Consider the following 27,161-nt stretch of genomic DNA (forward strand, 5'->3'; position numbering starts at 1 on the left):
CCGGGAGCCGCGGGGCCGGGAGCCGCGGGGCCGGGAGGCCATGGCCCACACCGCCCACCCCCGACCCCAGCCCGCCGCCGCCGCCGCCCGCTAAGCAGCCCGGCTCGGGAGCGCCACAGCAGCCGGCCTCCGCGGGGACGGAAGATGGTGAGCGCGGGGGCCCTGCCGCCGCCGCCGCCACCGCCGCCGCCGCCGCCGCCGAGCGAGCAGCCCGGGCCCGGACCCCAGCCGCCTCTGTGACACCGCCCGGGGCCCCCGCCCGCCGCGCCTCGCCTCGCCGCACCCCGGACCGGCCTCCTACGGGCCCCCGGACGCCCGGGTGAGCGGCAGGACCCACCCGCCTCCGCGCCCCCGAAACCCCTCCATCCTCCTCCCCTCTTCTCCCTTCCTAACGCCCTGCTTTCTCTTCCCCCCGCCCCCATTCCATCGTACTGAGCGCCTCCTGTGTGCAGAGCACTGAGCGCTTGGAATGGACCACTGGGCAACACAGGAGGCTGTAAGCCCGTCGTGGGGCAGGGAGGGTCATTCTCTGTGGCCGAATTGGCCACCCCGAGCGCTCGGTGCGGTGCTCTGCACATAGGAAGCGCTCAATAAATACTATTGAATGAATCCCTGCCCCACGACGGGCCCACAGGCCGATCGCCCCCCTCTGCCTTTTCGGCACTCCTCCCCAACCACCCCTTTCCACCGCCCATCTTGGGGACCCTCGATTTCTCCCTCCCCCTCAATCTCACCGTCCCCTCCCGCATTGTCCCGAATCCTCCCTCGTCCCCGACCTTCCCGCCATCCCCCCACCCCTTTCCAGCGCCCTCCACATTTCCAGGCCCCCCTTTCACGACCCTGTCGGAATTTTCCCGGCTCCCTCCCTCTCCAGGTTTCCCTTCCCTACTCCTTGCCCGTCCTGCAGACGCTCCCTCTCGCAACTTCCAGCCTTAGACTTTCCACGATAACCTGATCGTCCTCCATTCCCTGGCCCAACTCTTTCTTCCTGCCAGCCCGCCTCCATTCCCGTGGTCCTTAATTTATTTTTTCGCTGCCTTTTATTTTTACTCCCCGCAGCAGATCCCTCCTCTTCCCCCACTAAACCCAGCTCCTTGAGAGTCCACCGACTAAGTTGTATTTTACTTTCCCAATCGCTCAGTAAGGCGATCTGCACACCGTAGGCAGGCAGCAGATACCACCCTGATTATCTCTGAATTTCCCTTTCCTCTATGGTCCTTCATTTTTCTCTCTCTATGAGCCCGTTGTTAGGTAGGGATTGTCCCTGTTGTCCAATTGGACTCTCCAAGCGCTCAATACAGTCCTCTACACGATCTGCACACCGTAGGCAGTCACTAAATACCCCGATTATCTCTGAATTTCCCTTTCCTCTGAGGTCCTTCATTTTTCTCTCCCTATGAGCCCGTTGTTAGGTAGGGATTGTCTCTGTTGTCCAATTGGACTCTCCAAACGCTCAATACAGTCATCTACACGATCTGCACACCGTAGATAGGCAGTAAATACCCCGATTATCTCTGAATTTCCCTTTCTTCTGTGGCCCTTCATTCTTCTCTCTCTATGAGCCCGTTGTTGGGTAGGGATTGTCTCTGTTGTCGAATTGTACTTTCCAAGCGCCCAGTACAGTCCTCTACACGATCTGCACACCGTGGTCAGTCAATAAATACCCCGATTATCTCTGAATTTCCCTTTCTTCTGTGGTCCTTCATTCTTCTCTCTCTATGAGCCCGTTGTTGGTTGGGGATTGTCTCTGTTGTCGAATTGTACTTTCCAAGCGCTCAGTACTGGCCTCTACACACAGGAAGCGCTCAATAAATGCGGTTGAATGAATGAATATGATCCTTGACGTGGCTTCCAACATTTTATCCCTTATCCATTCTGGGGTTTGAGGAGTTTGTTGAGAGAGGGTCGGAAAATCAGTTTCTCTAAAGAGTTGCTACTTCAGTGCGGCCCTCCCTATACTCTTCTCTCTGCGTCTTCTCCTCCCCGGTGCTCGCCTTCCCCACTTTGCCCTTTCTTCATCCTTTTTCCCCTAAATCCCCAGATCTTTGAGTGGTTACGGTGTGCAGAGCACTGTACCACCTACTTGGGAGAGTGAGTACGGGACAGTAGAATTGGTTGAGACAACCGCTGCCCTCAAGGAGCTTGCAGACTAGTGGGGTGGAGGCAGACGTGAAAATACATGTCAGACCAGGGAAAACGACAAGAGGGGAAGAACCTGAAATCCTCCACTTTCCCTCCAAAGGCTCATTTCCCCCTAATGGTAAGAATTCCCTTCCTCCTTTGAGAGAATGAGCGGGAGAGCCCCGCAACAGCTCCCCTCCTCAAGTTTCCTTATGCGGCGGGAGGAAGGGGGGAGAGAGAGTTTTTGGTGTTTACTGTGAATCCACCACAGTCAACGAGGGAGGAGGGGGGGAGTTCCTGGGCCTCCTCTTTTAGCTGAGATTTCTGTGCGTAATTCCCCAGCCCCGCGGCGGCAGCGACTGCTGCTGCTCCTTGCTCCGCCTGCTTTGCAGCGAGCTTTGCAGAGGTTACTGGAGTTCAAATGCAGCCGAGCTCTGCGGCCTGGGAGAGGGGGTGAAGGAGGAAGGAAGGGGCTTTTGCAGGGTAGTGGCATCAGAGATTAGTGGATGGGATTTGCTTTGCAATCCACTGTTCAACGGGAAATAAATCGCTCCTGCGAAAGGCCCCTCTCTCTCCCTCCCCCCTTCGAACTGCGAATGTGGAAACGGTTGTGAATCTTGAAGCGAATCCAAAATATGAACTGCAGTCATGACCCGGGTTGACGGCTCGACGGTAGTAGAGGTAGCGATGCTTCTATTTCCTGAGTCGGCCTTAGATTTTGCCCTTGCTAGGCAGGAAGAAATGAGCTCAGCACGCTCCCGGGGCCTTTTCAAAAGGTTAATCGAGCTTCTGCTATCCGCTGGTGAGCAACCCAGACTCTAGACAGGAGACAACGAATTCAAAGGGATAGTCATTTTGTATTTAAATCGGGCATCAAGGCTTATGTAAGATGTGCATCTCTCTGGTGCTTACTGAACCGTATTTCGTTCCCACAGGAGCCTTCTTAAAGCTCAGTTTGGGGTTTTAATTTTAAGTCTCTAGTTTGGCAGATGCATATGCTTCCCTGTGCTTCCCTTGTGAATTACATTGTGGGAGAACTTTTAGTGGATTGTGGAGGAGTGGGATTCTGACATTAATGGAAGAGAGAATTTTTTAAAATGAGTCGATTTTAAAATTTACTCTTTGGCATCAGCTATTTAAAGTTTCAAGCAAGTCTGTTTATTTGCATAACACAGTATTTTACCCTCGGTGCGCTGTATTTGCTTTGCATTTTTTATAGGTGATAATCACTTAGAGGATATACTTCCGGAATTACCTGTGTGTAAACTTGTTCTCTGTTGCTTAAAACATTATTCCATTACACAACGTGACGTTTTAAAGAAAAAATAAAAAGCGTGTAATCGCTCTTGTGAGTTCATTTTCCAAAATATAGCTAATTCCTAGTGTCCCTTACCCAGTTATAAAAAAAGGAAAAGAACTGCTGCTTTCTTTAAATTTTTCCTCTCTTCTGAGATTAGGAGTTTGAAGCATCCTACACTGTAATTGTGGTTATTGATCATTATTATCACCAACACTTTTATTACACACCTATGGTGCTGCATAGTAATGAGCTGAGTGCTTGAGCTAAGAAAGTGTCCTATGTGATTCCTGCTCTGTTTACCCTACAATAGGGAGATAGAAAGACATAAAAGGAGGAGTACAGTTTGCAGTAGGAGAAAGTTGAAAGGCCATGAGAGAATGTCTCTTCTACTGTGAAACATTTTTAATTTGTTACAAAAATATATTCCTGAAAAGTCACTGTAAAGTTTTCTCTGACGATTCCTCATCACTTGAAATGATCAAGGAGCAAATTTGAAAAATTCTTTCAGGAGAAAAAGAAAACACCATATATCACTCACATAGCAGGAAGTGGCTTTATTTTTTATTTTCCCAATATTAACTGGTATTTTCCATCTGACTTTCAGGTTTTCTTTGAGCATTAAAGTGACCTGCTTTTTTTTTTTTTTGCCAAACTACCTGTTGGTTTTAAGTTATTTAGAACTGATTTGGTGTATTTAAGTGCCGCCTTTTCACTAGTTCAGTTCCATTAACAGTATCAGGCAGTCTTTCTAGTAGGGCATTTCAGATCTGAAACTAAAAGGTTACAAGTGTCGAAAAGAATCTCTGAATCTTCCCACGCAGACCTCGTTCTCCCCCATCTTTCCTGTCACTGTAGATAATACCTCTATCTTCCCTGTCTCACAAGCCCATAACCTTGGTGTTGTCCACGACTCATCTCTCTCATTCAACGCACATATTCAATCTGTCACCAAATCCTATCGGTTCTACCTTCACATCATTGCTAAAATCGGCCTTTCTTCTCCATCCAAACTGCTACTATGATGAACCAAACACTTAGTGAAGCTAAGTTTAGATAATGTTTTAAGGAGAAAACGGTGGTTGAAAATGTCAAAGGCCGCTGAGTTGTTGGGGAGGATTAGGTTGGAGAAGAGGCCGTTGGATTTGGCAGAAAGTATGCCAGATATCCATCCTCTCAGGATGACCTGCAAATGTTTGATTTCTCTTTGTGATGAACTGTATTTCAGCAAACTGTGAGTTGCTTATTTGCAAGGATGTGAAAAATACAAAGCAAACACCAAAAAGCTACTCAAACCCAAGCAAAAAAAAAAAATCCACAAAGAGCTGCAAGGAAAGGTTGGAAGAAGAGAGACTATTTGCTCACTGCCACTTAGAATTTTACAAAATGAGTACCATATATAGTAGATGATGAACGACCATCAAATCATGGCATGAATGTATTCTAAATAGTCTAATCAGTCTGTCTTTGAGTCACACTAAGCTTATATTCAAAACAGGAATTTAAAATAATTGTCTGGTTTTCTGAACAGAGTAACTTAAAATTAACTGTCCTCCAAGACACCTAGGAGGATGATCTATGATATCATCTAAAGTAATCTAAGTATCAAGCTGTTAATAGCCTTCCTTTGAGGGTCTACTGTTTGCAGAGCAGCAAACTAAGAGAACCATATGAATTAGTTTACCTAATCCCTGCCTTCAAGGATTTTATAATAGATAGTTACTAAATTACAGATAAGATTGAAATTAAATACATAAAATATGTACCCGAGTGCTCACAGTATTTTATAGCATTTAAATGATTGTCAGAAAGGTTGAAGTGGAAGTTGGGAAATATAAAGTGAAGAGAGCTGTAATTTCAGAAGAGTTTTAAAGATGGGGAGATCATCTTTTTATGGTATTTTTTAAGCACTTAATATGTATCAAACGCTGTTCGAAGCCCTGGGGTAGATGCAAGCTAATTAGATTGGACAAGATCCCTGTCCCGCATTGGGCAGTCTCAGTCTAAGTAGGAGGGAGAACAGGAGAACTGAGGCCCAGAGAAGTTGTGACTTGTCCAAGGTCACCCAGCAAAAATTTGGCAGAGCTGGGATGAGTAGCTCACAATTTGTTGGAATATCAATATCATCACAAAGGAGAAGTTAGACATTTGAAGGTCAACATGCCTTACGGGATGGATACCTGGCACAGTTGTTGCCAAATCCAATGCTTCTACTCCAGCCTAATCCTTCCCAGTGACTCAGCTGCCTTCAACACTGTGGACCACCCATTTCTCCTTGAAACTGTATCTAGTCTTGGCTTCATTAACACCGGCCTCTTCTGGTTTTATCTCTCTGGCTGCTCCTTCTCAGTGTCTTTTGCAGGCTTTTCTTCTACCTCCCACCCTCTAAATGTGGGAATCCTTCAAGGCATAGTTTTAGTCCTTTTCTAGTCTCCATCTCCACCTGCTCCCCTGGGAAACTCATTAGATTCCACGGCTTCAACTATCTCCACCCAGATGATTCCCAGATCTACATTTCCAGACCCCTTCTGTGCAGAAACTGGAGGCAGTTTCCCCCTGCCTCCAGGACATCTCTAATCTGTCTATCCCACAGACACCGCAGACTTAACGTGTCCAAAACAGAACTTCTCATCTTCCAGCTCAAGCCCTGTCCATCCTGTGCCTTACCCCATTTCTGTAGGCAACACCTCTGTCCTCACTGTCTCCCAAGGCCATAAGCGAGGTGTTATTCTCGACTCTCATTCAGCCCATATATTCAATGTCATGAAATTCTATGAGTTCTGCCTTCAGGACATTGCTAAAATCAGTCCTTTCCTGTGCATCCAAATGGCTACTATGCTGCATTGACCTACTTGCTGACCTCCCTGCCTCCTGTCTCTCCCCACTCTAGTCCACCCTAAACTCTGCTGCTCAGATCATTTTTCTAAATCACTGTTCAGTCCACATCTCCCCACTCTTCAAGAACCTCCAGTGTCCTTCCTCTGGTCCCGAACTTCCTCCCCTCTGACCCCAATATCTGACAGACCTTCACTCTCCCCACCTTCAAAACCTCATTAAAATCACATCTCCAAGGGGCCTTCCCCGACTACGTCCTCATTCCTCTACTCTCTCTCCCTTCTGCATCTCTCTTTCCCTTAATCACTTCATATTAACCCTATCTTCAGCCTCACAACACTTATGTACACCTCAGTCGGTCAGTGGTATTTACCGTGCTAACCATAAGTACTGTGATATCCGTAATTTTAATGTTTGTCTCCCCCTGTAGCCTGTAAGGCCCTTGTGGGCAGGGACTAACACTCTCTTGTATTCTATTATCCCAAACACTTAGTATAGTAATAATAATAATCTTGGTATTTGTTAAGCGCTTACTATGTGCAGAACACTGTTCTAAGCACTGGGGTAGATACAGGGTCATCATGCTGTCCCACGTGAGGCTCACAGTTAATCCCCATTTTACAGATGAGGTAACTGAGGCACAGAGAAGTTAAGTGACTTGCCCACAGTCACACAGCTGACAAGTGGCAGGGCCGGGATTCGACTCCCAAGCCCGGGCTCTTTCCATTGAGCCACACTGCTTTTCTTGTACTTACAAGTGCTTAAGTGCACAAGTGCTTACTGCGTGCACAGCACGTACTAAGCACTTGGGATAATAATGTTGGTATTTGTTAAGCACTTACTATGTGCAGAGCACTGTTCTAAACGCTGGGGTAGATACAAGGTAATCAGGTTGTCCCACGTGAGGCTCACAATGAATCCCCATTTTACGGATGAGGTAACTGAGGCACAGAGAAGTTAAATGACTTGCCCACAGTCACACAGCGGACAAGTGGCAGAGCCGGGAGTCGAACCCATGACCTCTGACTCCGAAGCCCAGGCTCTTTCCACTGAGCCACGCTGATTGATACTGTCCAAGAACATTCAACCGCTGAGTACAGTGCTCTGCCTATAGTAAGCTCTCAATTGAGTACCATTGATTGGTTGATTGATTCTTCAGCTTTTGTGTTCTGAGTTGTTTGCCTTAATAATTTTTCTCCCATCCTGATACTCATTTGAAATCGTATGCCCAAATGACAGTTTTGGAGAGTTAAGGTTTTTATTAATGCACAAGTCAGTCCCCAAGGAGAGGTAATTCAGGAAATATAAAATTGTCAATAATCTTCTTTTTTAGAAACTTTCTCATTATCATTTTGAGTTTCCCACAGCATGTTTCCCAGGACCATTCTGACAGGATTAGTCATTTGTATTAGAAAGGATGATCTCAATCAATCAATCGTATTTATTAAGTACTTTGGTCTCTTAAGAGGGAAGCTAATTTTATCTGACATCAGTATTTTTATTTCTATGCTAGGATTTTATCATGTAATTTACTACTTTCAGGAAATACATTAAGCTTGAACAATGCAAAAATCCTGAAAGAGGCATATGTGCTGGCTTAATAGTTGTATATTTTAAGTCAAAAATGAAAATAACTTTAAACATATGGGTGTCTTAAAGATCAAATGCAAGGATTGAGAATAGAATTTTAGATCACTCTTTGGCAAAAAAAAATTATTATAATTTAAATTATATTAATAATTTGGCTTAATATAGAAATTAGAGTTTTGGTTTGAAAATGGATTGTTGTAAAATAGTAAAGCTGAGCGATCTCCCTACCTTCTTAACTTTATTAAAATCACATCTTTTCCAAGAGGTCTTCTCAGAGTAAGTTGTCATTTCCTTTACTCCCCCTCTGTCTTTTGTGTGCCTTTGCATTTGAATTCGTACCCTTTATTCACCCAACCCTTAGCCTCACAACCCTGATGTGCATATCTGTAAATTATTTTACTGGCTCTCCAGATGTTGTGGGCAGTGAACATGTCAACTAAGTCTGATATGTTGGCAAAGCGCCAAGTACAGTGTTCTGCACACAGTAAGTGCTTAATACACCTGATTGATTGAAATAGAGAAGAACAGAAGGCCCTGGGGGGAGAAGTAGCAGATCCAGGAAAAGGCAGTTTGAACTGGATTTGCTTTCATTTTGAGATGTCAGATATTGGTGTCTGCCAATGCTAGGGGCTGGAGAAGAAGCTCTGGGGATTGGGGAGACACATGGATTGAGAATGCACAGGTATCTTCCTTGTCCTTCCTTCCTTGTCCAGGAGCATCCTGCAGACAGCCTCTTGAAGGGGGTGTGGTAGGCTAATCCTCTACATCTCTAGGACCTGTGGGGACTTGGGGAGCAGTGAGTAGGGATGCCCCCGAAACCTGTGTTTAAAGAACAGAAGGGCTTGAGGACCCAGTGGAAGTGACTGTGGGATCTCTTTCAGCCAGGATTTAGAGCTGAGAACCCCCTGTATCAGAAAGAAATAATTTTGTTGGTAGTACGCAATACCAAGTTTTACCTCAGTGGAGCTTAAAAATGACAGAGGAAGTAAGCCATGAAAATTACAGTATACATTGGAAATACTGACAAAGCTTTAACTATAGCATTGTGATCTTTTATTTTTCCAGAGAACTAAATGTTTCCATGTGTTCTGTAAAATCTAGACTTTTATTGCCAAAACCTCAATTGTGTTCTCAGCAGAAATGTTAAAGAGATACTGTCCCAGGTATCAAGTCTGTATTGAGCACTTGGGTAGAGTACAGTAGAATTAGTAGACATGATCCCTTGTCTAAAGGAATTTAGCCACATATCTTTCCATTGGCCTGATCCAGAAATGGGGTGTTTACAGGGAAGTGTGAGTTTCCTGCCTTTAGCCTACTGACTAATTTGTGTAAAACTGTGGGGCTTGGGGCATCTTGGCATGCACGTGGACCCTGCTTTTATTTGTACTAAGAATCAGTGGTCATCTTGGATCTTGCAGGACATATGTAGTCAACACTCAATTTTTCTAGGTCTGAAAAATGCTTCTTACAGGGAACTTCGGTGATTTTTGGCTGGGCTGAGCCACTGCATCCACTCCTCGGCTATTGCTGTGAGCCCAGAAGTTTCCAGCTTTAGCAATGAGAGCCAAGGGGAAGAGATTGGAAACCTCTGGACTTAGGCATACCACCTGAAAAACTGATACGAGAACACTGCAGAGCTGGAAACCCCCAACTTTTATGATGTATCGTAAAGCCCAGAGTCCACACATCTTGCAGTTTGTGCTTCTGGGTGTGGGGGTTGAGCAAGAGATTTTGGATGACCCACCACTACTGCTGCAAAAACAATTCAAGGATGTGTCTTGCTGCTGTTATCTTTCTCCCAAACCTAAACTAGTCTTATAGGTAGCCTTATTTTGGTCTTACATTGCGGGAGAGACACGGTGTTATTCTGAAGCATTCTTACTGTGCAGACAGTCCTTCTTTGGGATCCAGTATGCACTCCACATGGCAGAGGGCCAGAAAGATGCCCTACCTCTATTTTCGTGAGTCCAGAGTGCAAGAAATTGTCTCTCTAAAACATTCACTTGCATAAGTGGAATCTCACCTTTAGCAGAGTCCTCTGAGCATAAAAGACAGCTGTAACGTTTTTAAACTATATAATGGTAGAGTCTCTCATCATAAATTATGGGTGAACCTCAGTACAGTTATGTTGATTGCAGGACTGAGAAGCTGTGTGAAGGAACTGATTATAGTGTTATCCTGGTCTGGTCAGTGACCCCCACAATCTCTCGCTCCTGCCAGTCATGTTCTTGCTGGGCCAGTGGGTGCAACAGGCAAATAAGTGGACAGATGCAAGAATTTGCTCCCTCCTATATAGACTGAGAGTCCGATGAGTGACAGCGACTGTGTCACACATGATTATCTTGTATTATACCCCAATGTTTAGTCTGGTGCTAGCGTATATTAAGTGCTTAACAAATATCACCATTATTATTATGGCTATTATTTCTATAGCAAAAAGGATTTATGGACAAAGTAACTGCAGCATAGTGCTGATGTTGGATGGAAGTCCCATAAGCTACCAGGTAATCGCCAGGGTAGCTAACTCGGTCAATCGGTCATATTTAATGGGCACTTTGTACAAAGTCCTGTACTAAGCATTTGGGAGAGTACAATATAATGGAGTTGGTAGACATGTTCCCTGCCCAAAAAGAGCTTACAGTCTAGAGGGGGCTGCTACTGGCTTCACCATCCATGTTAGCCACCTGTTTTCAGGGTTCCCACTGAACCTTTCCACCATATAAGATGACCAGAGTGGGTCTTTGGTCAGAAACCCTCACCACTGATGGGCTATTTCCAGCTGGCATTCTCCTACATTTGGTTGTTTCACATTCTTCCATCTTCTTCCCCCATTACAGTGTGGTGTGGGTTGTTCTATAGCTAGAACAATGCTGAACATATAGCAGGGGTTGAAAGCTCAATATCTAACATTTGCATTGTAGTATCTTGCTTGCACAGATGGCAGTTTGACACAAGGAAGAAATGGGGGAGAATATTGTTCTGAAGACGAGCTATAGGAGCTTATTCGGTCTGGCATTTTAGATGTAGACTTTTTTTTCCCCCTCAATGGTTTGTACAGTGTTTTTCCAGGTGCTCAAATACCAACAACTCAAGAAATACGTATTGCCAAATGTGTGCTTCTCTGTTAGACGTCTGAAAGTTGGTTATCAGAATACTTCTCCCTTCATCCCCCGACAGCATTTTCAACAGCTCATTTTCCAGTGGCTCCTTGGTCACTGACCTCCCTGCCTCCTCTATCTCCACCCTCCAGTCCACACTTCACTGTGCTGCCCAGATCATTTTTCTATAAAAAGTTCACTTCATATCTCCCCATTCCTCAATAGCCTCCAAAGTTTGCTTATCCACCAACACGTCAATCAAGAATTTTTTTAAGCATTTATTGTATATAGAGCACTGTACTAAGTTCTTGGGAGAGTACAGTGTAATAGAGTTGATAGACTTATCGCTTACCATCAGCTTTAAGGCACTCAATCAGCTCTCCCGCTCTGCATTCCCTTTTTGATTTCCTACTACAACCCAGCCTGCACACTTTGCTCCTTTAACACCAACCTACTTTCTGTACTTTGATCTCGTGTATTCCAGTGTTGACCCTTTGCCCACGTCCTCCCTCTGGCCTGGAGCTCCCTCCCCTTTCATATCCAACAGGTCACTACTCTTTCCACCTTCAGAACTCCCTTAGAGTCACATCTCCAAAGAGATCTTTTCTAAGCCCTATTTCCCCTCCCCTTTCCACCGTGTCACTGATCAACTTGGATCTGTACCCCTTAAGCACTGGATATTCACCTCACCCTCAGCCCTACAGCACATCGTCTTACAGTCTGCCATTTCCCTTGTCTAATTTAGTCTTTATTTCACTCTGTAGACTGCAGACTTCTTTTGGACATGGATCATGTACCCAACTCTGTTGTGCTATGTTCTCCCAAAAGCACTGAATAAATACCATTGGTTTGGGGGGAGTGGAAAAACTGTCGGCGAACATAAGCCAAAAGTGTAATTAAGAGAAATCTTTCCAAAGAACATAATTTTCAATGTACTGTTCTTTAAAGAATAATTAGTGGTCTTTCAAGAGCTGCATGCAGCAGAAACAATTCTATAGGAATAAATTTTCATGTCAAACTTAAACGAGAGAAGGTACCGAGGAATTTTTTAATAAGGATTTTTCAATGTTATCTACATAGAAGCGATAAGCTCTAAGAGTTTTTTGAGTCATGGGTATAAATCAAAATGGAAAGTCTTACCAGAAGTGTAAAAAGTAGCAGTGGAAAATATTTCGCAAAGTTTGCTTCAGAAGTAGCTGGAAGCAGTAACTAAATTTAAGAATTAAAAAAAAAATGGAGTCATTGCATTCGTTGATATGTTTATAAATGATTACCTAAAAACTGCTAATGTTGACTGCTTTTTATTTATTTTGTGTCTTATCAATTTTAGGTTGGCTACAAGTGTATTGAAAGGGAACAAGCAACAAGCATGGCTGCAAAGGAGAAATTGGAGGCAGTGTTAAATGTAGCCCTACGGGTTCCAAGCATCATGCTTTTAGATGTCTTGTACAGATGGGATGTCAGCTCCTTTTTCCAGCAGATCCAAAGAAGTAGTCTCAATAACAACCCTCTTTTCCAGTACAAGTATTTGGCGCTTAACATGCATTATGTTGGTGAGTAGTGGTTACCTAGCATATATTGTGAAATAAGCTCTCGATTGTCCAACTAGAAGAATATTTCTCCCTTTCAGTTATAAACTCTTCGAGGACACAGGTCAACTGTCTCTTGTCACCCTTCAGTACTCTGTATTACGAGCCAAATTGAACAGTAGACTTTTAGGGAATTTAAAAAAAAAAAGAGGGCCTTCCTCTAAGGAGTCTTTTTTGCCACCTGAGGGAATCTCACACAACCTAGCCTTCCTTCAGTTAAGAAATCCCTAATACCAGATTAAACCTAGTGTCTCTGAGTGGGTGTGCCTCATCTGACCATCAGCTTAGCTGAAAGATACTTACAGGAATTTTATTTTGAAAGCTGTATATGTTACTATATATTAATTCAATATATGGTATTTATTGAGGGCTTACTGTGTGCAGAGCACTGTACTTAGCAATTTGAGAAATGTTTTCAAAATCAGTTTTTAGACTCAGTAGAGTGAAATGTCATCAAATTTTAGGCACAAATGCTAGATGTTACTTATTTTATAAATTGAATGGCTTGTAATGCATGTGGAATTAATACTCTGGCTAGTGGAAACTGAACTGAGACCTTTTAAGTACAGCTAGCCCTAATGGCTCACTCTCTTGGCTAGTAATAGTGGAAACTGAACTAAGACCTCCTGAGTACAACTAGCCCTAATAGTTCACTCTCTCAGTGATTGCACGAAATAGAGACTTCTAGCATAATGGAAGTATTTTATGGCTCAGTTGCGACAGAAATATGTCCTAGGGAGACAGGATTTTGAGAGTGCTGCTTCCTTCTTGAAAAACCCCAGTGGTAGCTATTAAATATCTTCAAACCCACCTTTGTGCAGTACTTGAATATATAAAGCTTCTTAGCTAGATAATGCTTTCCATATTGTCTTGGGACCTTTTAGTAGAATAGTCTACCACAGCTCCTAGGTGGGAAGGAGGCACTTAATATAGAATTTGATGTTATGTGCACATGTAACATCATCCTTTTTGTGAAGATGTTTAACTGCATACTCTTGACCTCTGAAGAATACTGACCCTTTTATTAACGTTGTGACTACCACAAATCTGTTTTAGCCACTGTTAAAGACTATTATGTGTTTTGATAGATGCATTTTCCTTTAGATTACATGCAGTCATTTCATCTACGGTACAGTCATGTTTAACCATGAAGCTACAATACTTTATAATATGTTAAATGTGAAAATTCAGCTGTCACAGGAATACATTTTAAAAGCACTTAATTGTCCATTTTATATGTAGCATGATGCATACTTCCCTAGTTTCTTTTGTTATATTCCAGGCCATATAGTACTCCCAGCACTTCTCCATGTCTGTCCTTGGTTTTTTAAAAAATGGTATTAAGCACTTATTATGTGCCAGCCACTGTACTAAGCACTGGGATAGATGCACAGTCCATATCCCAAAGTTTTAATCCCCATTTTACAGATGAGATAACTGAGGCACAGAGAATTAAGTGATTTCCCCAGTCACATAGCAAACAAGTGTTGGAGCAGGATTAGAAACCAGGTTCTTCCGACTCCCAGGCTTGAGCTCTATCCACTAGGCCATGCTGCTTTTCTATCAGACACTTGTTCATGTTTATTAGATGCTTGTTCCATAAGATCTCTTGCACTCTTCCTCCAAACATCCCCTCACAGTTATGGCTGTCCTTTTCAGATAATTTGGAGAGCAGGCCTCTTCAGCTCTCTTCTATAATAGAAAATGGGATCAGTTGTTTGCTATTTTAATTTAAAGTCTCTGAATTTTCTATTTGGTGTTTATTTACGACTTATTACAGTAATCAATATATTACAGGATCAATGAATAGGACTGATGTTCTCTTATTACAGTAAACAGAAGAAAGCATTTTTTGTCTCCTAAAAACCTAATCCAGACTTGGGATTTCTATCTGGATCTCTGTTTTCTAGCCTTCTGATTGGCTGACTTCCTAGCTGATTGGTGGGTTTACCCATTGTGTACCTTTTAAGTAGGAGGAATCAGGTCCTGTAAATACAATTACCCCTCTCCTGGCCACTGCTGAACGAATCTCCTTCCCTACCACTCCTCCTCACTCCCAAACACATTTAAATGCACTCAGCTTTTGTATAATGTGGTACTGTTCTTGAAGGTCATTTCATTATGAACAAATTGCTTTCTAGTACTCATGCCTTGACCAACATCAAGCGTATGCTAACAGCCATTTTGTCCTTTACTGAATTTGCTTATGGATTGTCTTATGTATCCCAGATAGATATGTGATGTGGAAAAAGCAGTACCTAATTTTGCTCATTAGCTTTGAGTGCCCATTGGGTGCAATGTGCTATACTAAGCAGTTGGGGAAAGTACAACAGACGCATTGAGCACTTTCCCTGCCCACAAGGAGCTTACACTCCAGTCTATTGATGGTGTTCAGTTCCTGTTGTGTGCAGAGCACAGTACTAAACTCTTGGGAGAGGACAAACAATAGACTTGGTAGATAAGAAGCAGCAGTGGAAAGAGCACGGGCTTAGGAGTCAGAGGCCATGGGTTCTAAACCCGACTCCCCTGCTTGTCAGCTGTGTGACTTTGGGCAAGTCACTTAACTTCTCTGTGCCTCAGTTACCTCATCTGGAAAATGGGGATTACGACTGTGAGCCCTGCGTGGGACCTGATTACCCTGTATCTACCCCAGCGCTTAGAACAGTGCTTGGCACATAGTAAGTGCTTAACAAATATCAACATTATTATTATTATTATTATTAGATTTCCTGCCCACAAGGAGTGTAGAGTTTAGAGGGAAGACAGTCTATAGTCTGAGGAGGTAGGCATAAAAATATTTGCAAATGGGGTGATGTAAATATGCATTATAGCAGAGTGTACACATGCAAAAGTACACACATGCACATAACAAAGAGTAGGGGGCCAATGAAGGAAGTTCACAACAGTGACTGAATCCTAGGGAAAAAAAATGAAGCACCTGGCTCTGTTTTCTAATCCCTTTCATACAGAAGTCTGTATAAATAATTCCCTCACTGTACATTGCAGTTCCCGAAACTCAAATTCTCTGCAGTTCAACTAGGGCAGAAAAATTTGTGGCAAAGAGCAGTTTTTTATTGATATGGGTTCAAATACACCAGATTTGGGTACCTTTTAATGCTTCATTTTGGTAGCTAAGACAGTGGACACTATGTGAATGAAAATATGCTTTGAGGGATGAATGGGCGAGATGGGAGAAATATGCTGAATATTGTTGAACCATTTTGCTTACTTCTTTCAAGTTGCCATCCTTGCAGATTTATCATGTTATTTTTGGTTGAGTTCTTTCCTACCTTCACTTGAGACAAATGGCTTCGGAGACTAGGATTTAGTCCAGCTATGCTACAACCTTTTTTTTCTGTGACCTTACTTAAGTCACTTAACTTCTTTATCCTTATTTTGCAGATGAGGGAATTGAGACACAGTAATACCTCACTTTTTGAGCTCTATTACTTGGAGATGAGGTAACTACGAAGCTTGGATGTGGGGGAAGAGCTAGTCCAAGGGTACCCAAGGCTCGTAAACTGAAGAGCCACTAACCAAAAACAGCATGGCTGGCTGAGAGTTGAAGCTTAGAAGAATTTTCCTTAACTGTGGTGGTGAGGTATTGGAGAGCAGGTTGTCCTGACGACAGGGGAATCAGGGACACTGGTGAGGCGAGACAGCTGGGGGTGGGGCTGGGGGCCATATGCTGCAGCCCGCTGTGGCAATGAAATAATGAAGGTTATGTGCACATGCTGCATGACAAGTGAGAGCTCTGTGATTTGTGAGCCAAAGCTTAGCCAGCCCTGAGTTAGACAGTGCACTCAAGAAGAGTTTGGATAAATTAACAGATAGGCTCATTATTAAAAGGAAGGTTCAGGGTTTTGTCCTGGCCTTCCTACTAACTGTGTTGGCAGCCACCTCTTGCCCCCTTATTCATGGTCTTCCCTCTCTCTCTGGAAGACAGTGATATATAATCATAACAATAATAATAATTATGGCTTTGGTTAAGTGCATACTGTGTGCCAGGCACTGTACTAAACATGGGGTGTGGATACATGCAAATAGGGTTGGACACAGACTGTATCTCACATGGGGCTCACAGTTTCAGACCCCATTTTACAGATGAGGTAACTGAGGCACAGAGAAGTGAAGTGACTTGCTGAAGGTCACACAGCAGACAAGTGGCGGAGCCGAGAATTAGAACCCATGACCTTCTTAAGCCCAGGCCTGTGCTCTGTCCACTATGTCATGAGGATAACTGGATCCTCTTTCTGCTTTTTAATATTTGTGGTATTCTTTAAGTGCTTACTATGTTCCAGGCACTGCATTAAGAACTAGAGTGGAGACAAACAAATTAGGTTGGACACAGTCCCTCTCACACATGAGGCTCACAGTCTTAATCCTCATTTCACAGATGAGGTAACTAATAAGTGAAGTGACTTGCCCAAGGTGACACAGCAGTCAAGTGGGGGAGCTGGAATTAGAACCCAGGTCCTTCTGACTCCCAGGACCGTGCTCTATCCAGTTGTTCTTTACATTTTTTTATGGTATTTAAGTGCTTACTCTGTGGCAAACACTGATCTAAGCGCTGAGGTAGATTCAGGTTAATTAGGTTGAACACAGTCCCTGTCCCACCTTGGGGCTCACAATCTAAGTATTCATTCAATAGTATTTATTGAGCGCTTACTATGTGCAGAGCACTGTACTAAGCGCTTGGAATGTACAAATCGGTAGCAGATAGAGACAGTCCCTGCCCTTTGACGGGCTTACAGTCTAATCGACGGGCTTACAGTAGGAGAGAGAACAGGAAAACTGAGACACAGAGAAGTTAAGTGACTTGCCCAAGGTCACACAGCAAACAGTTGGCAGAGCTGGGGTTAGAACCCAGGTCCTCTGACTCCCAGGCCTATGCTCTTTCATCAGTCCGTGCTGCTTCTCGGTATTCCCGTTTCCCTCCACATTTTATATGGATAAACTACTAGGCAGAGCTGTGACCTGTCTTCTGAAAGACAGCCCTGTGATACAAGGATATAGGTAGGCATATTAACATGACGGTCTGTACCCTGCTGAAATTTCTCCTTTCTATGACTACGGGTCCTTACTCCGAAGAGGTAATAATTGGAGTTGCTGGGCTATATTTCTTCTTCATAAAAGTGGTCTCTTCCCTCCTTTGCACTGATCTTTTGCACTTCAACGATCAGAAGGAAGATGAAGTAAAATGGAGCCAGTCCTTTTCTTTGACTGAAAATAGAAGCACTTAAAAAGATTGGGTGCAGGGAGAGGTTGAAGCAAATCCTGAAATGAGATGCACAGTTATCTGTGTATTTTTCCTATCCTTACATTTTCCTTTCCCTCCATTTAAATGAAGGTTTCCTTCCCTCCAATTGTGCAGTCATATTTTCCAGAGGACGTTTCTTCTGGAGAAGAGGGGAAGAAACCATTTAAAATGAATCATTTACAGCTATGAGTGATTTTATTTTTCTTTCCCTGTTCTTACAACTGGTTTCTACTGCTTCTGAGAAGGCTTTAGAACCTTCGGAACAGCGGTGAAAGAAGAGGTAAAGGAGATTAGAAATGAGAGGTTTTTTGTTGGCTTGATGATGAAAGAGTAAATAGATGGAGAGTTTACTGAATATTGCTGAAACAAAACGTCTTTTGAGATATTAGAAGGAAGTGGCTTGGAAGGGGAAATGTCTCTGTTGTGCTCTTATATCTGTGGAGAGCTATTACAACTGTGAAAAGCTGTGAGAAGATAAAGGTTGAAGAATCTATGCTATCTCAACTCCCTATGGTGTTGAGGAGGGGAAAGGCCAATCAAAAGCAATTTCTGAAAGGATGAAACTCTCTCCATTCTCTCCATTCTCTCCCTTCACACTGTTGCTCCCCCAGGATTGAGGAAGCTTGTGGGTGGAAAGTTCCCATTTTTTTAATGGTACTGGTTAAGCATTTGCTACGGGTCAAGCACTGTAGTAAGCCCTGGGGTAGATTCAAAGTAGTCAGATGGGACACAGTCCCTGTCCCATGAATGGAGGCTTCACGGTCAAAGGACGAGGGAGAAGGTATTGAATCTCCATTATACGTTTGAGGAAACAGGTACAGAGAAGGCAAGTGACGTGTCCGAGGTCACACAGCAGACAGGTGGTGGATTCGGGATTAGAACCCAGGTACTCTGACTCCCAAGTCTGTTTTCTCTCTTCACTGAGGCACACTGCTTCCCTGAGGTACTCTCTTGGAAGGCTAAGGCCCATGGCTACAATGTTGTTCCCTGTTTATATGTTTTCAATTTTGTGTGTTGCATGGTTTATACACACACACACACGTGTGTGTGTGTGCATGTATTTCAGTGATTTATGTTATATGATTATTTTTATTTGTGTGCTTGTCTGCGTTCCCCTATGTATTGTAAACGACTGGTCACTCTAAGTCTGATTGACTCAGGTCTAAGACACTAAGCTTTGCCACAGACTCCTCTATTTCTAGCTTTATTTTGGATAACAGTAGGACAGTAGAATTTAATTATTTCTAGCTCCAGTTCTGTCAGTGTAGGTTTAAACCACAGAGTTTAACATCCTGAGTCTTGGTTTTTTCATCTGGAAACAGGTAACGATATTTATCCTTACCCACTCTGTAGGACTACGGGAGCATGATTGAGGTGTTCTTTACAGAAAGAAGCATAGAAATCCAAGTGGGCAGGGGTATTTATATACTGACTCAGAATGCAGAAAAAAAAAAACTTGCTTAAGAGATATTGGTGCCTCCATCTCCTCAATTCAGTATCATTTTCTCTATATGGCTGTCCCTTGGTATTTATCCTGGATTGCTTCAACAGAAAGTGAAAAATGGAAAAAATATCAAGTTATTTCCCCAGAGGTGCATTATTATTAAGATAGCTCATAGCGGGACACCTAACTTTCCTCTAGTGCTTGGCTGTCAAGTTAGAGTTGGTTCTGGAGTGCAACCTAAGTAATAATATCTGAGTCTATGGAAAAATATATGCCCTGTGACACAGGCACATTTTGGATGAACATAGCCAGCTGTATTATCAGATATGCCGGATATTTTTCTCTGATTCTCTTGAGACATTAACAGTCAAACAGGGACATTTTGAAAACTTGTTCAAACTTGCTCTAAGGAAATTTATACAATTCTAATTTGCAAGCAAAATATGTTTATTCAGAGGAATAAATTAATGTCATTTTTCGTTGATCTCCTGCTTTACTATCTCCTACAGGTTACATCTTAAGTGTTGTCCTCCTTACCTTGCCTAGACAGCATCTAGTTCAGCTGTACCTGTATGTCCTGACTGCATTACTTCTCTATGCTGGACACCAGATATCTAGGTAAGAATGAGACCAAATATTTGCTGTTGATGCTTTGGATTAAAGTTCTGTCACACTAGCAAAATACTTGCATGGATTTTGTGGACTTCTTTTGGGGAGTATCTAAAATATTTTTATTCAACTTTTTCCTTGATGTAAACCAGTATTGGAGTTATGTTGAAATTGTATTCAGACTGCTCATATTCAGATTGATCAATCTTGTGATTATCCTTTCAACATTGAGCTTTCATGTCCACCAACTCTGTCTCCTTTGCACTTCGTACAGGCTGTGCACACAGTAACTACTCAATAAATACCATTGATTGATTGACCGTGTCCTTGAGAAGATAGTTCCTACATATTAGGTAGCCATAAAGAGAATAGAAAATTTTGCCTTCTCTTTCCTTTACCTCCCTCATTGATGGCCTCACTACTTTCATAATTTTTGGGGAAAAAAATACATACGGTATTGAGAAATGTCAGGCAGTAATTGCCGATGTACCTAGGATCCTTAACCCCTGCCTCTGAAATATCCAATCCCTTCCCTCTCTAACCTGATTTTTATTTTCCCTTCCCATCCTTCTCTGTTCTAAACAGTTTTTTGTCCACCTTCCCAAACCGCAATCCGTTATTTTTAAACTAGTGACGTTTAAAACTATCATAACCCACCCACCTTAAGCTGCATGTGCTGCTGCTGCTGCCAAAAATCCACGAATGCGTGATGCCATTGCTGCCTCTCGCCCAAAGCTGCATATGCTACCGTCAGCATGGCCGGATATGCCTGCCCTGCTCCGCCCGTCCCCCGTCCCCCCTCCAACCTCCCCACCATTCCAGGTACTCTACCTTCTGCCAGTCCTTTCTCACTGCAGCCGTACTCCGGGTGGTGGTTGCTCTCCCTTTCTCAGTTGTAGCCCGCTTCAGGCCCAGCCGTGGCAAGGAAAAGTCTGGAGCAGGATGGAGGCAACAGCAGCTGCCGTGGCCACGGTTGCCAAGGCGGTTGCACCCTTGTAGGCCGAGGCTGGAAGCCAGGGAGGGGAGGGGATGACCTGATGGAGCCGGCTGCCTGGAAACCAAAGCTCTTGCTATAAACCGAGTTTCAAAATATAAAATCCTGAAGCACTGGTGATGGGGATGTGGAGAACAGAGATGGTCATATTTAGGATTCAGGGAACAAGAAAGCACTTAGGAGCATGGAAAGGAAAATCAAGGGGGCTAGTGGGAAAGGATTCACAGTGTCATTTTTACTTACCTGTAGGGTTTGTCGTCGTGTCTCAGCTGGTTCTAGAATGGAACCTCACTAACTGCATGATAACCTATAGGATCATTTATCCCAAAATACAGCCATATTTTCAAAGAATATATCTCAGCAATGTCAGGGGTATGCCTATTTAGAGAATAGAAAGTATTACAGGAAGCCCTTGACTTCAGATGTTTTTGCCTGCAAATTCGTGAAGGGTTCCATATTTTTTTCCCTTATAGACTGTGAGCCCATTGTTGGGTAGGGACTCTTCATTGTCGAATTGTAGCTTCCAAGCTCTTAGTACAGTGCTACCCACACAGTAATTGGTCAATAAATACAATTGAATGAGTTAAGACAAATGTCATTTAAAACATTTCTAAATTCGAATTTAATTCTATTTCTCCCCGTTTCAGCTTCATAACACATTGGTTTTTGACTTCATGGCAGCCTTCTTTGTGGCACTACCTCTGGGGGTATGAACATTGGGAGTGCATGAGAAATCAAGGAAACAGGAAAATAATGTAAAAACCTGAGATTGGAACAGGAACGGAGAGAAAAGTTAAGAGGCTGGGAAGTAGAGGGCAGTTACCTGATCTCCAGGGACAGTAATTGGGAGAAAAAATATATCTATTTTATTTCTGATGAAGTAAATCACCTTTGCTGTTGTGGTACCTCACTGATGCAATGTAAATATGTTAATGTAGCTGTATTGTTTATAATTGAGAACCCAATTCTGGAGATTCTGGTAAAAATAGGACATTTGACCTTATTGGTTCAGGACCAAACCCTCCTCCCCTTCTCTCTCCTCCCCCCCCCCCCCCCCCCCCCCCCCCATGAGAAAATTGGTTCTGACTTTCTGTTTTAAGATGAACCTTTTCAGGAACTATTTGTATTGTAAGTTCAAAGACTTCATGAGTTTGCATATAGGAGTTTATGCTGTCATTTTAATGATAATGGTGTTTGCCCCATTTGGAATGAGTCTTTCTATCCAGTTCAGCAGGCAATCAAGGCATTTTGTTTTATTCATGGTAAGTTAACTGGCAGGAAAAATGGGCATTTGTTTGATTTATATTACTCAATGACTTTATTTCCTCCTTTTAAGAACTATAGCCTTTCTAAGGAAAAACAGAGACAGTTGGATAGGTAGGAAGTCTAGAGAACGGTATTTTAAATTATGGTATGGTAAATTCCCCAGTTATGCATTGCTGTCAAGGACTAGATAAATATGAATCGATTACTAGAGTTTCTCAAATGGGTACAACCATGCTGAACTGAAAGGGAATTATGTCTATTATAGGCTGCGTTGCATGCTGTTAAGGTAAAGTTATAAATATCAGAGAATCATGTATTTAAGATGGAGCAACATTGAATCTCAGAATATTGCTACTAAGTCAGAAACTATGACTGGGATTTAACTTCAACTAATAAGTTTCTTTTTACACTTTTAACCTACTGGAGCTCCCTTGTTTTAGCAGATACATCCTTATACTAAGCCCTAGAGAATGCCTCATTATAAAGGTGTGTCTGTTTCACACCCAGGAGTGTGATTATCTCTCTCAAACCCTACTATTATTTTAATTTTTTGCTTAAAAATGACATTGGAAAGGCAAAAGCAAAAATAGAATGTTATGGACAGGTTCTTATTCCTTTTCATCTGGAGTAATTTGGGCTATATGTAGATAGAATTGTACCCGTTTCTTCTATAAGCCAAGATTTTTGTATTTATGAAAGCTAACACTGTAATACCATGAATTTGACACTGCATACATGTGCACAACCATTTCTTTCAGCATTGCCCCACATTGTATCCACACCGACGTACATTCTCTAAGAAGTCCATGCTGTGCGCATAGTGAAATGCATAGTATAATGCATAGTGAAAACACACTCTGTGGGAAACTGAGTGTACATTAATTTCTCTAAGCCATGATGACCAGAATTGGAGGACTCAAAGTAGGGATTCCAAGCTGTCATCTGCTGTCTGATTTATACTCCACCACCGGACACCCCCCCCATTAGACTTCTGACCCCACCCTTTCTCATCTGTTAAAAATATTTGTTCTCACTCTCCTCTTCTCCTTTACTATCTTTTATTTCACTCTTGAGCAAATCCTTCCCTTCTAGTTTCATATATATCCAACTCTTTCTTTTCCTTTCTGTTATGGTATTTGTTAAATGCTTGCTCTCTGGATCTCACAATGTCTGTCTCCTTGCTCATATTCTTAGACAAACTCCCTTCTTGAGCAAGAGGTGTACACATACATACACACACACATAAAATAGTTGATCTGATCGGACACAGTCCCTTTCTTACGTAGGGCTCACAGTCTTAATCCCCATTTTGCAGTTAATGTAACTGAGACACAAAGAAGTTAAATGACTTACCCGAGGTCACACAGCAGACAAATGGTGGGGTTGGCATTAAAACTCAGGTCCTTCTGACTCACAAGCCCGTGCTCTACTAGTCCATGCTGCTTCTCATGCTTCTCTCTTCCACCGCCATTCCCTAAATGTGGGTGTCCTGTGAGGCTCTGTTCTGGATGCTTACCATATGCAGAGCCCTGTACTAAGCAGGTGGGGAAGTACAGTATAGTATGAATGCTGTGATTTTTGTGTTATTTTAACATGGCAGTCCAGCTGTGAATGTTTTTCCTATCTATAGTAGAGTACATTCAAATATCTGAACCACTGGGGACGAAAAAGACTTTTTAAATGAACGCTGTGAATTTATGCTACAAAGGATTTTTGGAAACTGCACCTAAAGACATCACTTAAAATAGTATGTCAATAAATATATAACCATATATACATACTAAATGTAAACATTAAATTTATGACAAATAGGTTTCTCTCCAACAAAAGTGAAACATTTTGAAAATCTTGTTGTGCCTCAGACCACATACAATTGGTCTATACAGTATTGTCCCTCTATTCAGCAATGCGCATTCTAATATTATCCAGAAAAACGATTAGCCCTGGTTCACTAACTTTCTCTTGGTTTTATTGATTTAGGAAGTCTAACTGAGGGGAAAAAAATAAGAAAATAAAAGCTTGAAATCAAAGATTCAAATATGAAATATTTTCTAGCTTTGTAGTTTGGCATTTTAATCAAATATTACTGATAGTCAAAAGTTGTACTAATGAAAGATGGAATAGATCATTGATATCTCATGGGGAAAGGAACTAGAATTCCATGGTAGTGAGAGGAGAGGTGAGCAAGATTGATTGGGAGTCATACGCATAGAGATCGCAGCCATCGGATAGGATGGACTCCTTGAGGGAGAGACTGTAAAGTCAGAAAACAGAACTGTGAAGGATCAGACACACCCTTAGAGGTTGAGAGGCCTAGGAGGAGCCAGTGAAAGAGACTGCAGAGGAGCAGCCACACCAATAGGCGAAGAACCAGGAGAGAACTGTTCTGGCAAAATCAAAGATGGAGAGCATTTCCAGTTCAAGAAGGATTAGGATTGAAAAGAGCCCTTCAGTTTGGCAAGGAGCAGGTCCATGGGTGACCTTAGAGAGAGTGGGGGGACAAGGGTGAGGATTGTAGTGGGTGAAAAAGGGAGTTTGAAGAGAGAGAGTGGAGACAGTGTTTGTATACAATTTGTTTGAGGAATTGGAGCAGAATGAAAACAGAGAGATGGGATGAGAGCTGAGGAAAGCAGTGGGATCCAGAGAAAGATGTTTAGTATAGATGATTTGAGCCTGTTTGAAAGTAAAGGGGAAAGAATCATGAGAGCTAAGTAGCTGAAGATGACTGTTAGGAAGGTAGGAGGGTGGGAGTGAGGGTTTTGTGATCACGATACAGGGCGGGGTCAGAAACACAGATAGGGCAGATTTTTGAAAATAGATGGGAGACTGGGAAAGAAGAGAAGCATCCCTATAGAAATAGGAGAGAGTTAGGGCGGTGAATGGTGGTGACTTTAGGGAATTCAAGCCTGGTGATTTCAATTCTATCAGAGTTGTCAGAAAACTTTAATGCCAATACTGTATAAGTAACACAGCACCTTCATCCCTGTGATAAGTTATACCAGTTCATCCAGAGTTTGTGTTTTCACTATGTTTTGGCTAGAACACTGTTGGAAAATTAGGGAACAATGCGAGCCTATTTGGACTTGGTATACCATAGTATTGGAAGAAACTGCACGTATGCAGCATTGGAACAGATAACAGCTCATGTTTTCCCAAGTGGGAGGCTTCGCAAGAATGTCAATCTTGCTTTATAGGAGAACTGTGTGTATTTAGTATTGAGTTCGTAGATCTCCAGGATAAGTAGCTAGAAAGTACAAATTGTTCTCCACTGATTGGGCTTATCCTCCAGGGCAGTGGTTTAGCAGACTGGCTATACAACAGGAGTGACATGATCTTGAGTTAGAGTGCTCTTATTTAAAAATAGAATGCGTAGTAGTGGTCACCAGGGAGAAATTTTTTTCTATAAGCTGTTTCATTTTAATTACATCTTACTCTGAAGAGACATTTTCAATGCACCTTTCTTATACCCTTGTAATGCTTTAAAACCTGAAGAGAATGGGCTATCTTTCATGGATATGATAACTAAGGTTTTGAAGAGTTCATTTTATTGCTCAAGATTGCCTTTACATATTACCCAGATGAAAAGATAATTTAGAAGAAGAAAGGGTATTAATATTTAGGGTAGGAACAAGGTTTTGGTAATTCTGTACATATGGAATACCTAGGAATGAATATCAAGCTGCAAATCATCTTTGTGGAAGAGAGAATCAGCTATATTGGTTATGTTAGGATTTTCTCACCCGTTCTTTTTTGCTTGAAAAAATTCTGAATTTTATGAAAATTAGAGTTTATACACATTTGCTTGAACATGGACAATATAAATTCTCTTGGGAGACCTTTTGAATAATGTACAACAATGTTATGGCTTCTGCTGACTAATAGAGCAGGAGGACCCTATCCACTGTATTTTCTGTATGACCATGTCAGGGCTGCCTGGTACAAATGAATAGTAAACAGTAAGGAAATGTAATCAAAACCATCATTGGGTCTTAATGATGACAAATATCAAAGATACAACAAGCCGTCCACTCTTTTTTTTCAATGGTAAATCCTATACATATGCACATGTGTCCTTCAAATTTGAAATTGACTCTATTGACAGTATGTCTTGTCTTATGCCGTCTAGTCGTTTCCGACCCATAGTGATACCATGGACACATCTCTCCCAGAACGCCCTGCTGTCCATCTGCAATCCTTCTGGTAGTGTACTCACAGAGTTTTCTTGGTAAAAATACGTAAGTGGTTTACCATTGCCGCCTTCCATGCAGTAAACCTGAGTCTCTGCCCTCGACTCTTTCCCATTCCGCAGCTGCCCATCAGGGATGAGTTTTGACTTGTAGCAGATTGCCTTCCACTCACTAGCCACTGCCCAAGTTAGGAATGGAATGGTTAGGCCTCTGCTTGACTCTCCCTCCGGTGGCTGAGACTGGTAGAGTACTGGAAACTCTCCAGGTGCGACCCTGAGAGGGGTGACCGTAAATACCTTTCCTTGAGACCTCAAACTTCACTAGATAAGCACCGTGGCTCAGTTGAAAGAGCATGGGCTTGGGAGTCCGAAGTCATGGGTTCGAATCCCAGCTCTGCCACTGGTCAGCTGTGTGACTGTGGGCACTTCTCGGTGCCTCAGTTACCTCATCTGTAAAATGGGGATTAACTGTGAGCCTCATGTGGGACAACCTGGTTACCCTGTATCTTCCCCAGTGCTTAGAACAGTGCTCTGCATATAGTAAGCACTTAACAAATACCAGCATTATTAAGAAAGCCAATGGGTGTTTGGTGGAAATGGATTAAAAGAAAAGCTAACTAATTTGTAGTAAGTGATATAGTGAAGCATAGTGGTCTTACTGTGATTTCAAGGGATCCCATATAAGTAAAATTAACCCTCATTTCATGGACTTGTACTGTTGCATAACTCTTTAGGGAGTGAATGCCCAATTGTCCTGGGTTTGAATGACTCAAGAACTGTATCTCAACAGAAGAGGGTGGCAAAAGCCTGACTTTAGCTGCTGTTCTGTTTTGACCAGACCGAAATCTGACAGGCCAAAGTTATACTTTTTT

The 27,161-nt window shown here is 42.6% G+C and overlaps 1 protein-coding gene, 1 long non-coding RNA gene and 1 other non-coding gene across 3 annotated transcripts in view; 1 reads left to right on the top strand and 2 right to left on the bottom strand.

Moving 5' to 3' along the window:
* The first annotated feature begins 236 nt into the window (after nt 1–236).
* Nucleotides 237–27,161, top strand: part of RNF145 (ring finger protein 145) — a 51,011-nt gene continuing 24,086 nt past the window's right edge. Inside the window, exons 1-3 of the mRNA XM_001506573.5 lie at nt 237–319; nt 12,272–12,494; nt 19,744–19,852. Of these exons, the coding sequence (XP_001506623.1) occupies nt 12,311–12,494; nt 19,744–19,852 (293 nt within the window). The 5' untranslated portion in view covers nt 237–319; nt 12,272–12,310. The remainder of the gene's footprint in view (nt 320–12,271; nt 12,495–19,743; nt 19,853–27,161) is intronic.
* On the bottom strand, nt 14,092–21,265 carry LOC120638029. The gene is made up of 3 exons (XR_005659482.1): nt 21,081–21,265; nt 20,675–20,894; nt 14,092–14,222 (listed from the first exon to the last, which is right to left on the bottom strand). It is a non-coding gene; the product is annotated as an uncharacterized LOC120638029 (long non-coding RNA).
* LOC114806859 lies at nt 26,436–26,573 on the bottom strand. Its single transcript, XR_003754915.1, has one exon. It is a non-coding gene; the product is annotated as a small nucleolar RNA SNORA7 (small nucleolar RNA).

The sequence above is a fragment of the Ornithorhynchus anatinus genome, chromosome X1 (genome assembly GCF_004115215.2).
Source record: "Ornithorhynchus anatinus isolate Pmale09 chromosome X1, mOrnAna1.pri.v4, whole genome shotgun sequence".
Taxonomy (NCBI): domain Eukaryota; kingdom Metazoa; phylum Chordata; class Mammalia; order Monotremata; family Ornithorhynchidae; genus Ornithorhynchus; species Ornithorhynchus anatinus.